Genomic DNA, 10,967 nt, shown 5'->3' with positions numbered 1-10,967 from the left:
GGGTCACGCCGGACCCGGCCCACGCAGCGCCGGACCCGCCCGCAGCCGCCCCGTCCACGCCCACGCACGACGCGGGTCCCCCCCTCCCCGCACCCCGCAGCAAAGGGTGCCCCCACCCGCGCGGTGCTGCCGTCCGAGGGCTGGGACCGTGGGGACCCCCGGAGAAGGGACCCGCGCCTTTCCCAGGGTGGTCCCGGCTGTCTCTGGACCACTGGGACCTTCCTCCTCCTCTTCCTCCTCCTCCTCATTCTCCTCCTCCTGCCTCGGGTCGGTCCCAGAGCCGTGAGCTGCCGCCTCCGTTCCGATAAAAGCCCCCAGCACGATCCTTCTGTCCCCCCCCACAATCTGAGTTGCAGCCCCAAATTCAGGGGGTCCCGGAGCCGGGCAGCTCCGGGGCCAAGCGATTCCTCCTGCTTTGTGGGGAAGGGACGAAGCAGCGGCGCAGCCTTCATCTGCTGAGGGAGGGAGAGACGSGGGCTCACCCTCCTCATCCTCACCAGGGAAACTGAGGCTCGTCCCAGCCCAAGGGGCCCCGCCATCGGCACACAAACAGCAGCAATTGGGGCTGGAACCACACTAAATTAATAAGCAAAAGTGAAGGATGGAGCCAAAAACCGTCTGGCAAAAAGTATCGATTGGTGTAATATCGATAAATGTAATGAGTCACAGCTAATGAATTCCCCTGCGGAGCCGGGCCCGCAGGGAGGGCAGCGCAAATCCCGACAGAGCACCGAGGGTCAGGGGGTGCTGATCTCCCCCTGATCAGGACCCTGACCATGGGGACACCTCCTTCTYGTAGGGATAAACACAGCACAGCACTCACCATCCAGGCAGGAGGGACAACAGGATTTTGGAGTTAAATACCCCAGAAACACCAGGCACAGCACAGCGGGGGAAGCCCCATCTTCCCTTCTGCTCTACCCAAATGCAGCAYCCCGACAGGAACCCCATTGGGGGGACTGGGAAAGTGTGGGATGACTGAGGAGGGGCTGGGGGGCTGCATCCTGGGGGTCTCTGCAGCAGGGACGTGCTCCCATCTCTTCCCCCAGCTCTGGGCGACAGTCCCTGCTGCAGCCGATGAATGTTGATCCAATCCAAAGCGTTGGGAGGAAGAGGAGGAGCAGGAGAGCAAGGGAGAGGAACAGGACTCTGGTGATTAAGCTAAAAGCATTTTCTCGGTAACTGGCGGGAGCCGGGGCCACACGGACGCTCCGGTTTTACAGTGCACTTAAAATCATCTGCACTTGGTGTACTGAACAGGGTGGGGGGACACAGAGGGACGGCATGGGGACACCTTGGCACCCCGTAGGGACAGCGAGGGACCCACGGGGTGAAAGTGACTGAGCAGTTTGGGGGTAAGGAAGCACTTTCCCCACTCCCAGTGGGCAGCCCCAGGGATGCAGTGATGGGCAGTCAAGGTCTGTGGCCGTGCAAGGGGTGTTAAAGAAACCAACRTGAGCAGCTTTCACTATAAAAAACAAATCTTTTATGTAAAAAATAAACCTAAACAAAACCCACAACCCCCGCTGCCATGCTGTGACAATACAAAAGGCCGAGTCCCCAAACACCGTGAAAACAGAGTCGTCGGATCCAAATATATATAAACTGYTGACTGACGAGATTGGAAATAGCACCTTGCTGGCCCCCCCCGCCCCTCCCCAGAGTGACCCTGCGCCCCAAAACCACCACCTGTGCTCCAAGCCCAGGACATCCCCGGCGCTGCCCACCGGATGGAGCAGTAGCCCCATCCTCAGCCCTGGTAGCCACGGACCCCCCACCTGTCGYAGCACTGCACCCCCGGAGCAGGAGCCACTCAGCCCCTGCTGTCCCAAGCACGGGGTCCGGTGGCACTGAGCAGCAATCCCCACGACAGGGTGGGTGGAATGGGGGTCTCCAAAACCCAATCTCAAACCGGTATGGAGAGAAAAACCACTTTTCTGTCTGCACTGCAGGGTCAAGTAACGAAAAGAAACAAAAAAAGGGACAGGGGGAGAGACGGGGAGTGAGCAGGAGCTGCATCCTGAGCCCTCCCAGGAGCCGGCGACGCTCCTCCTGCAGCGGCCGCCCCGGTGCCCCCGAGTGCCCCCCGAGTGCCCCCCGACCCCGAGTTGGGGTGAACACGGTCCCTGTGCTGTCCCCTCGCTGCCCCCGTGCAGGTGACAGTCCCGTGTCACGGAGCAGGCAGCGTGTGCCTGGTCGGGGGGAGCTGAGCCGGGTGCTCGCAGCCGGCTGGGCTCGGGCAGGTTCTTCCCCAGGAGCCGGACAGGGAGAGGCGGAGGGGTGCGAGGGCGGGGGAGCCTCTTCACTTGGCTGGTTTGGTGATGATGCGAGTGGAGAAGTCAAAGAGGTCCTTGTTGATTTTGCGGAGGTTGCTCACCTCCTCCTCCAGCTCGCTCACCTGGATCGTCAGGTGCTCCTGGTCTCCCACCAGGTTCTGCGACAGGAAAACACGACAGAAAAGTGTCAGGGCCTCAGCTCTGGCAGGCACGGGCTGCTGCTCTCCCCCCAGAAATAAAACCCAAACTCTTCAGCCCTGTCCCTCCTCCTCCTCAAACCTCAGCCSCTCCTGCCCTCATCACCAGCAGATTCCAGGGCTCTTTTTTTTTCCYGTTCCTAACTCACTCTGGGCCCCATGAGTCAGATCAGCTGACAAGGATCCCCCCAGTCTGTACCCGATTCCCAGCCTGGGAGCAGCTCTCACCTTTTCCCTCGTCGAGTACATCTGTGAGTACATCCTCTCTGCCTTCTCCAGGTAGCTCTGCCCAGGCTCCTGCAGGGACCAGAACAGAGGGGTTGGCACAGCAGACATGGACACTCCCCCCCATGCCCCTGGACTGGGTTCCCTGTGGGACACACTCAGGGTGATCCTGTCCTCTCTGCCAGGCAAACAGTCCCTTGGCCTGCTGCCACCACCCCAACAGGGAGCTCATCCATCAGCCATGGCAGGACTGTCACTGTCACTTGCCCAGAGAGACGCTGGCAGAGGGGAGCAGCTCTGGCACCACTGGCAGAGAGGTCAGGATGGATGGGACACTGATGGTGAGGGACCCTCCCTGCCTGGGGATGGCCACACTGGGCCCGAGAAAGCGGTGGGACAGCAGCGCCAGCCCACGCTGCAGCACGGGGCTGGGAGGACAAATGACTGCAGCAGCAGGATGGGCAGGAAGCAGGAGGGAGCAGGAACGGGTTTCACCAGCTGGAGGAGAAGCTTTGCTCCGGCACAACCCTTCCTCCATGCATGTCCCCCTCGCCCCRGTACCTGCTGGTGCAGCCCCAGGCGCAGCGTCACCCCCTCGGTGCCCGGCTCGTCGCTGCTCTCGGTGCCGTGCAGGTGTCTGCTGAACTTGGGCAGGGGCACGCTGGGCTTCCCGTCGGGGTTGAACATGTTGGCTGGGGCCAGCACGATGAAGGCGTTTGTCACTGGACCTGGCACGGGACAGAGGGGACGGGTCAGGCTGGAGCCTGGCGGGGACCCTTCGGGGCGAGTCCGACCCTGGGGCAGGCAGTGGCCAGGACTCTCCTCCTCCTCCTCTGCTCCTTCTGCTCGGGGTTGCGGCTCTTTGGGCTGGTTGGCACCCCCGGGGGAACGGGAGGAAGCAGCAGCCCGGCCTCCCCCCGCCCTGCACCACCATCCATCAGCAGCTCGGCGCTGCCACCATCCATCAGCCGCTCTCAATGGCAGAGCTGATGAGCGCGTTAATTACCGCACTCACCCACGGCTGCTGCCGCCCCCTCCCAGCTCCTGCTCGCTGGGAACTCCTCCCGCTGCCCCCCACGCCCTGTCAGGCACAGCAGCCCCCCAGCCCCGCTCCAGAGCGCATAGCAGCTCGGCCATCGCTGGTACAGCCCAAACATCCATCTCTCCTGGCCAAAGGAAAGGTGAGGAGGGTCCAGATGCACCTGAGGAGGGGGTGCCAGTGCTGGGGAGAAGGGTATGGGGTGAGGGAGGGGGTTCTAAAGGGCCTGAAGGGGCTGCTGGAGCAGATGGACACAAGCAGCTCTGATGTGGACGAGTGCTCTGTCACCATTATCTGGAGCCTGGTCCTAAACCTGAAATTCTCAGGACCCAAGGCTGGGTCCCACCAGCAGAGCAGAGGCTGAATTCCTGGCCTCAAAGCTGTTCCTGATGGTTTCACTCTCTCTTTAAAGGATCATTTGTGCTCCTGAGGCAAGTGCCCATCAGTGAGATTCCCTGCACTGGCAGCTCACAGAGCAGTTTGAGAGGAAGGGACAGGAAAGGTGGAGAAAAGAAAATCTCAGGAGTGAAGGCTCCCCAGGGTTCCCCAAATCTGCTCACAACTCAGAGCCCCTACAATCACTCTGGGGCCCCAGTGCTGATGCAAGTCCTGCATGAAACCACSCTGCCCTGAGGCCTGGGGCAGTGGGAGGTGGGTGACCCTGGGCCAGCCTGGCCATGGGGACTGGGCTTAGCTGGGGTGAGACAAATAAATAACCCAGCTTCTGTCACACAGCCGCCAGCAGCACGGATCAGCCAGAGTGTCTCAGGGTGGCTCTGCAGGACAGAGCCCTCGGGGATGGCCTGTGCCACGCTGTGTTTGCAGACACAAAGATGGATGGAGCTCGTGTGGCACCGTGGGGATTGAGGACTGGAGGCATCTGGGGGCCCCCCAGGTCTCCTGCTTGTCCCCAGAGCGGTGCCAACCACGTGGGGTGACCCTGCCTTGCCAGCAYYGCCACAGATCATTACCCAGGAGCAGAGTGGCTTCTCAAAGTCCACCCGCTCTGCCCCCACCAAGGACAAGCCACCCTTGGTGACACAGCCCCCCCATGGCTGCCTGGCCCTGAGCCACRCTCCAGCTCCTTGGATTAATTTGCAGCAGCACTGAGGGGAGGGCAGCGGGTCCTGCGTGCCCCCAGCGAGCAGAGTGTCCCCAGGACACCGGGCCAGTGGCTGCTGTCACGTCACCACGGCAGAGCCCCTGTCACCTCTGCCTTGGGGACAGAGCGGGACGTGCTGGGGGGGCAGCAGGGACAGACCTTGCTGGGGGGCTCCTGACACTGCTCAGAATACAAGGGGGGACATGGACCCGTGGACTCCAGCACTGCCCCACAGAGAGGGGGCCAGGCTGGGGCAGCAGAACCTCCACACTGGGAGGGTGTGGGGGTCTGTGGGGACTCCACAGACCTGGGGGAGGTCGGGCACCCAGCCCAGTCCCGGGTTCACCAGTGCAGCGGGGTGGTGCCAGGGCTGCCAGGRAAACCAAATCCCTGCCAGCAGAGCACCCCCAGCTCGGGGTCAGCTCAGTTCTACCCCTCCYGGGAAGAGCCTGCTCTGTCCACTCTCTGCTGCAGCCTCGGGAGGGCTCCAAGGCCCGGCTGGCAGCCAAAGCCCGGCCCCCCCTCCTCGGATGACTCACAGCTCCATTCGGTCTGTTTTCACCCTCTGGTGCCAGCGGCGCCAGGCTGGATGGGCACTGCAGTGGGTCCCAATTAGGGACGGTCCTCRGCAGCCAAAGGGAAGAGGAAAAGGGTCTGCAGGCAGCCTGGCTTCCAGAGACTGCCCTGAGGCAGCAGCTCAGCCCCCACGGAGGAACAGGTCAGGCTTACCCCGCCATCACCTTCGGGAGGGGTTTGGGCCATGTCCAAGAGCTGCAGCACAGCCCCACTGGCCAGAAAGAGGAGAAGGAGGCAGAGTGAAGCCTCTCCCAGAATCTCTCCCACTCCTGCTTTGATGAGCTGCTCCAGAGACTGCAGGCAGCACAACCTTTGCCCACTGTGGCACCTCACAATCAGGATTTATGCACATCTGTGGGATGGGGACACCCCCTGAGATCCCAGTGCGGCACCGGGGAACACCAAAACTACAGGAGGAGCCCAGTGAGCAGCAGGAGGGGTAAATCCCCCATTGTTTTGAGGCACTCAAATGCTGCTCCTGCAGTTTACTGGAGCCATCAGACCGAAATCCCAGACGGCTGCTCATATGGGATTCACTGCAGGCCCCGTGAGCTCACTGCYGGGTCACAGAGCTGTCTCCCCTCCAGACACAGCTGCGGGGTATGTGGGGTGACTGCTCCCTYGGGAAAACGAGGAGGAGGATCCTGYGTRGCCTCAGTGACAGGGTGAAATCAGTGACTCACACCGACAGTGCACAGGGGGTTGTTGACACACRGGCAAGGTCACAGCACTGATAGAGACAGCCCAGGCTCCCTCCAACGCCTCTGCCCTTCCCAGGGTGTGAGGTGAGGGGCACAAACACGCCTGGGAGCGCTCAGGGCACCACAGGTGAGACAGCAGCAGCCTCTGGCAGTGAGGATCCCCGAGATAAGGACATTCCTACCTTTGTGATTCATCGTCTTCAGGCACTGCTTGCTCTGGATGTCCCACAGCCGGACGGTTTCGTCGTGGGAGCCCGAGAGCAGGAGGCTGCCGTCTGTGGAGACTGACAGACACGTCACCTGGTTCCTGGAATGGGGAAGAGGATGTTTAAACTCAGGGTGACCCCAGGAGTGCCAGGAGGTGGGCAGATGGGGGCAGATTGTGGTGGTGGCAGGTGTGTCTGGTTCCTCACCTGTGCCCTTTGAAGACCTTCCCGTTCTCCCGCTCTGTCTGGAAGGTCCGGTCTCTCTGAACCGGCTGAGAAATGAAGGAAGGAGGGAAGAAAGGGAAAGGTGTTAAAATTCAGGAAGGCTGAATCCAGCAGGTTCATCACRGTGTGTGGAGGGGGCAGGGGAGACACAGGGGAACCAGGCCCTCCTGTGCCCTGGCAGGTCACACCAGTCCCAGGAGGAAGGTGACAGTGGCTCGGGGTCACAGGACACATCTGTGACCCCACACACTCACCCAGGCACAGAGGTCCACCTGGAAGATGGAGCCATCCATGCCCCCGCAGAACATGTGGTACTCAGAGAGGTCCAGAGTCACAGCCATGATCCCCACGTCGAACAGCACGGAAAGAAGGAGGTCTCCAGAGGAGATTTCCCAGAGCTGGAGYGACAGGGGACAGGAGAATGTTAATGGCAGGATTGGAGGAACACTGATATCCTGGCATTCCCTCCTGGCGATGGCTGGGAAACTGAATCCAAGGCAAAACCAAAGCAGAACCCAGGATCAGCCTCTCTGATGTGGAGAGAAGTTTCCCAGGCAGCTTCAAAAGAGCTCTGAACCCTCTCTGTGGCCATCCTGCCCCCGGGGCATCCCCATTCCCACGGGCTCCAGCCTGCTCTGCTCCCTGTGGACATCAGCAGTGGGAATCAGAGGAGCTGACCCCGACATTCCCAGGACAACAGGGACTGCAGCAGTCCAGCCTGGGGGCAGGTGCAGAGAAACTGCTGGTGTTGGAGAGGCAGAGCCCAGCTCTGGCAGCTCTGAGTCACTGCAGAGACAGACAAGAAATTCAGCCACTGCAACCTGGGAAAAGCTTGGGGCCAGCTTGGGGACAGGGACAGCTTCCTGCTGCTTGGCAGGAGCCTGGCTGTGACCCCGCAGGGTCTGGCACWGCTGAAATGAGCCTCACCTTGGCTGTCTGGTCCAGGGAGGCGGTGGCAGCCCGTGCCAGGGGCCCTCCAAAGCCGCAGCACAGGTCGGTGATGGGGAGGCTGTGGCGGGACCAGACGTGCCGGGGGTCAGGGATCTGGGAGGGCTCTGCCTGCAGAACGCTGTGGGGAGAGCAGGGTCAGTCAGGACACAGCCAGGCTGGGAACACCTCTCCTGGCTGCTTTCCTGGCTGCAGGGACCAAGCAGGACACAGGAGCTTGGATGTCAAAGCTGAGGGGCTGAGCTCCCCATCCCAAAGGGACACAGACCATCAGGAAAGGGCACAATCCACTCTGTGTCAYACAGGAAAAGAAATCAGAGCCACGTGCCCATTCCCAAAAAAAGCTCTCTGCCCATGAGGAGGGCACAGACCCAGCTGTGGGCTCAGCCAGAGCTGGTCCCACCTCCAGGACACAGGGAACTGCTCCAAAATCCCTGTCCTGACACTCCCTGACCCCCCCAGCACCCCTTACTTGTAGAGGTTCCACACCAGGGCCAAGCAGTCCTTGGCCCCCGAGAGGAAGTGGCTGCTGTCGTCGGTGAAGCAGAGGCACGTGAGGTCCTGGTAGTGTCTGTTCAGGATGGCCAGGAGGTTCCCATTGGACACCTGGAGAGAGGGGAAGGGCAGGAGGGTGTCAAGGACATCCTGGGATAGTGTGGAAGAAGAAAAGTGGGTTCTAGTGCCCAAAGGAGCCTCAGGACTGCAGGGAAAACTCAGAACATSGCAGTGGGAGAGATCCCAGCACATTAATTTGGGATCTCAGTGATGCCTGAGCCATTCCCCTGGTCAAGACACGAGCGTGCAGTAAAGATTTCCTGTTCACTCTTAATATTCAGATCACTTTGGCAGCTTCTTCCCTCCTGCCACAGGATCTCAGGAGGTGGCAGTGGGGTTAGGAGAGTTACAGGACACACAAAGAGTGGCTCATGGTCCTGGGCCACCAGAGGTTTTAGTCGTTTCCCAAACTCAGAGAATTCCTTGTTAAAAGGCAACACTTGCAGAWGGGGAGGGAACAAAGTAGCGAAAAAACCTCCAGAAAAATAACAGTTGACTTCCTTCCGTTGTGTGAATTACACCCAAAAATCAAACCAAGCCTCAATTCGAGGGTTTTGACAGACAGCACAAATCCAGGGCTCTGGGGGCTGGTTCCAGCTTCATGATGGTTTCCATGGAGCCACTCCAATGTGCCAGAGGGACAGTGCCACACCCTGGGACACCTCTGTGGGTGAAGGGAGCTGGGGTAGGGCCCTGCTCGGAGCTCAGCCTTTCAGGAATTTCATTCCAGAGCTGCCACAAGCACACTGGTACAAGCAAACCCTGATGAATTCAGGCAGARCCACCCACACCATGAGGCTCAAACCTCCCCTGGCACAGGGAGATCTCCAGGTGAGGCATCCTGGGGTTTAATCCCAGGCTCAGGACAAGCTGCTGCTTTGATTTGCTCGGTGGTGTGCTGGGAATGCAGTGTAATCCAGAGTAATCCCGTGGTAATTAACCAGCAGGACAATGATCAGAGCACAGAGCGGGGTCTGCTGGCACCCTGGGCACACACAAACACGCAGCTGAAATGGGGGAGCAGTGCTGAAGGAAAATCAGGTCCTGTGTTGCTGCCTGAGGGAGGAATGCCTGACTCCTGAAGCATCAGAGATGCGTGGAAAGAGGAGAAGGAGGCAGAGTGAAGCCTCTCCCAGAATCTCTCCCACTCCTGCTTTGATGAGCTGTTCCACAGGCTGCAGAGCAGCACAACCTTTGCCCACTGTGGCACCTCACAATCAGGATTTATGGACATCTGCAGGTTGGGGACACTCCCTGAGATCCCAGGGTGTGAATCTGAGGGGTCCCAAGCTCCCCAGTCCCCCGTACCTCCCACAGGTAGATGCTCTCGGCGACCCCCGCCAGGATGTAGAGCCCGTTGGGAGAGGCCGTCAGGCAGGTCACAGGCCCGGGGCAGATGATCTTCTGCTGCAGCTGGTCCTGGGGCAGAGAGAGAGCACAGCGAGGGCTCAGAGAACGAAAGGGGCTGCAGGCAGGGCCCCCCGATATGGGAGAGCAGAGGCATCACCGGGGGGTCTCTCCAAAAATTGCCCGAGGAGATGGGGGTCGGAATGGAGGAAAGGGGGATCTGGAGGGTCTAACCAGGAACAGGGGGGGCCTCAATGGAGAGAGGGGGGTCTCTGGTGAGAGCTGGGCCATGAGGGGGTGTCTGAAAACAGAAAGGAGTCTCCATGACGAGCAGGGTCATGAGAGGTCTTTGAGGAGAGAGGGGCCATGGCGGGGTCTGACCATGCCTTTGGCGGGGCTCTGAGGATGGTGGGACCACCCCTCATCACAGCGCCGGGGCTCAGCACGGAGGAGAGCCCCGTCCCATCCCCACGGAGCCCCGAGTCCCCCTCGCCAGACCCGGGGACGTCCCCGGAGCCGAAACCGCCCGGGCCCGCCCGCCGCGCCGGTACCTTCCTCTGGAGCTCCCAGACGTTGATGTAGCTCTTGCCGAGCTGGGCCCCCAGAAGGTGCTCGCCGCCCAGCAGCGCCAGCCCGCGGGGGCCGCTGTTGCCGCCGCGGTAGCCGGGCAGGGCCGAGCCCGAGTGCAGCTCCCAGACCGAGCAGTTACAGAGCGGCCCCGCCGCGTCCGACACCAGCGCCACCTCCATGGGCGCCGCCATCTTCGCGGTCCGCCAGGGCCACAGAGAGCGCGGCCGCGGCCCAGAGCGCCGCCTCCCCGCCCGGCGCTGACCAATCAGCGGCGGCGCCGCCGCGGCCGCGCGGGGCGGGAGCTGCGCACGCGGCAGGAAGCTCAGCAGGGCCCGCCCCGGTCGGCGCTGGATGGGTGACCCGGGACAGCGCGTGGGTACATGGGGACCCCATGGATACCCCGCAGCCTTGTGGGCACCCCATAATCCTGTGGAGACCCCACGGTCCTTTCAGGACCCTGTGGACACCCCAGAGCTTTGTGGGAATCCTATGAAGATCTCACAACCCTAAGGGTGCCCTTGGCTACCCCCAAATACTATAGACACCTCACAGCCCTACAGGGACACCATGGATATCCTACAAATCTATGGGCCCCATAGCTTCGAGGGAACCCCATGAGCACTCTACAGCCCTGGACACCCCTCAATCCCATGGACTGCCCACAGCCCTACAGGGAACCCATGGACTCCCCATAATCCTATGGTCAGCCCATAAACTCATTGACACCCCACAGTCCCATAGGGATACCCCAAATCCATAAGGAAATCCTATGGACACCCCACAGTCCTGTGGGGCACCCCTGAAATCCCCCCTCCCCCCCAACACCCAGTATCAAAAACCCAAAACAACACAACTTTTTTTTTTTTTTTTAATATTTCTTCACTTTACAGGGTTACAATTGTCTTAAATATTCTGACGTTTAAATACAATCTGTATAATAATGTTATTATAAAATGTAAACTTTCAGTGTTTTTTTTTAGTTTATTTTCTCTTTTTTTTT

The 10,967-nt window shown here is 60.5% G+C and overlaps 1 protein-coding gene across 1 annotated transcript; it reads right to left on the bottom strand.

The window, feature by feature from the left end:
• Positions 1-2,091: 2,091 nt before the first annotated feature.
• Positions 2,092-10,185, bottom strand: WDR18 (WD repeat domain 18). Its single transcript, XM_057377578.1, has 10 exons — positions 9,949-10,185; positions 9,359-9,469; positions 7,968-8,101; positions 7,475-7,616; positions 6,802-6,945; positions 6,530-6,594; positions 6,299-6,423; positions 3,260-3,426; positions 2,702-2,770; positions 2,092-2,434 (listed from the first exon to the last, which is right to left on the bottom strand). Exons 1-10 carry the CDS (start codon positions 10,156-10,158, stop codon positions 2,303-2,305), a joined length of 1,299 nt encoding a protein of 432 aa, XP_057233561.1. The 5' UTR covers positions 10,159-10,185; the 3' UTR covers positions 2,092-2,302.
• Between the last annotated feature and the right edge of the window lie 782 nt (positions 10,186-10,967).

The sequence above is a fragment of the Malurus melanocephalus genome, unplaced genomic scaffold (assembly GCF_030028575.1).
Source record: "Malurus melanocephalus ecotype Western Australia unplaced genomic scaffold, MMel_1.1 scaffold_318, whole genome shotgun sequence".
Taxonomy (NCBI): domain Eukaryota; kingdom Metazoa; phylum Chordata; class Aves; order Passeriformes; family Maluridae; genus Malurus; species Malurus melanocephalus.
The sequence above is the reverse complement of the archived record's forward strand: the minus strand, read 5'-3'. Positions and strand labels throughout refer to the sequence as shown.

Excerpts from the sequence above, each read along its gene's own strand:
- WDR18 (XM_057377578.1), bottom strand. The coding sequence starts at position 10,158 with ATGGCGGCGCCCATGGAGGTGGCGCTGGTGTCGGACGCGGCGGGGCCG. Across the intron at positions 9,470-9,948 it reads TCTGGGAGCTCCAGAGGAAG|GACCAGCTGCAGCAGAAGAT; the intron begins GTACCGGCGCGG and ends TCTCTGCCCCAG. Across the intron at positions 3,427-6,298 it reads GAAGACGATGAATCACAAAG|GTCCAGTGACAAACGCCTTC; the intron begins GTAGGAATGTCC and ends GTCCCGTGCCAG.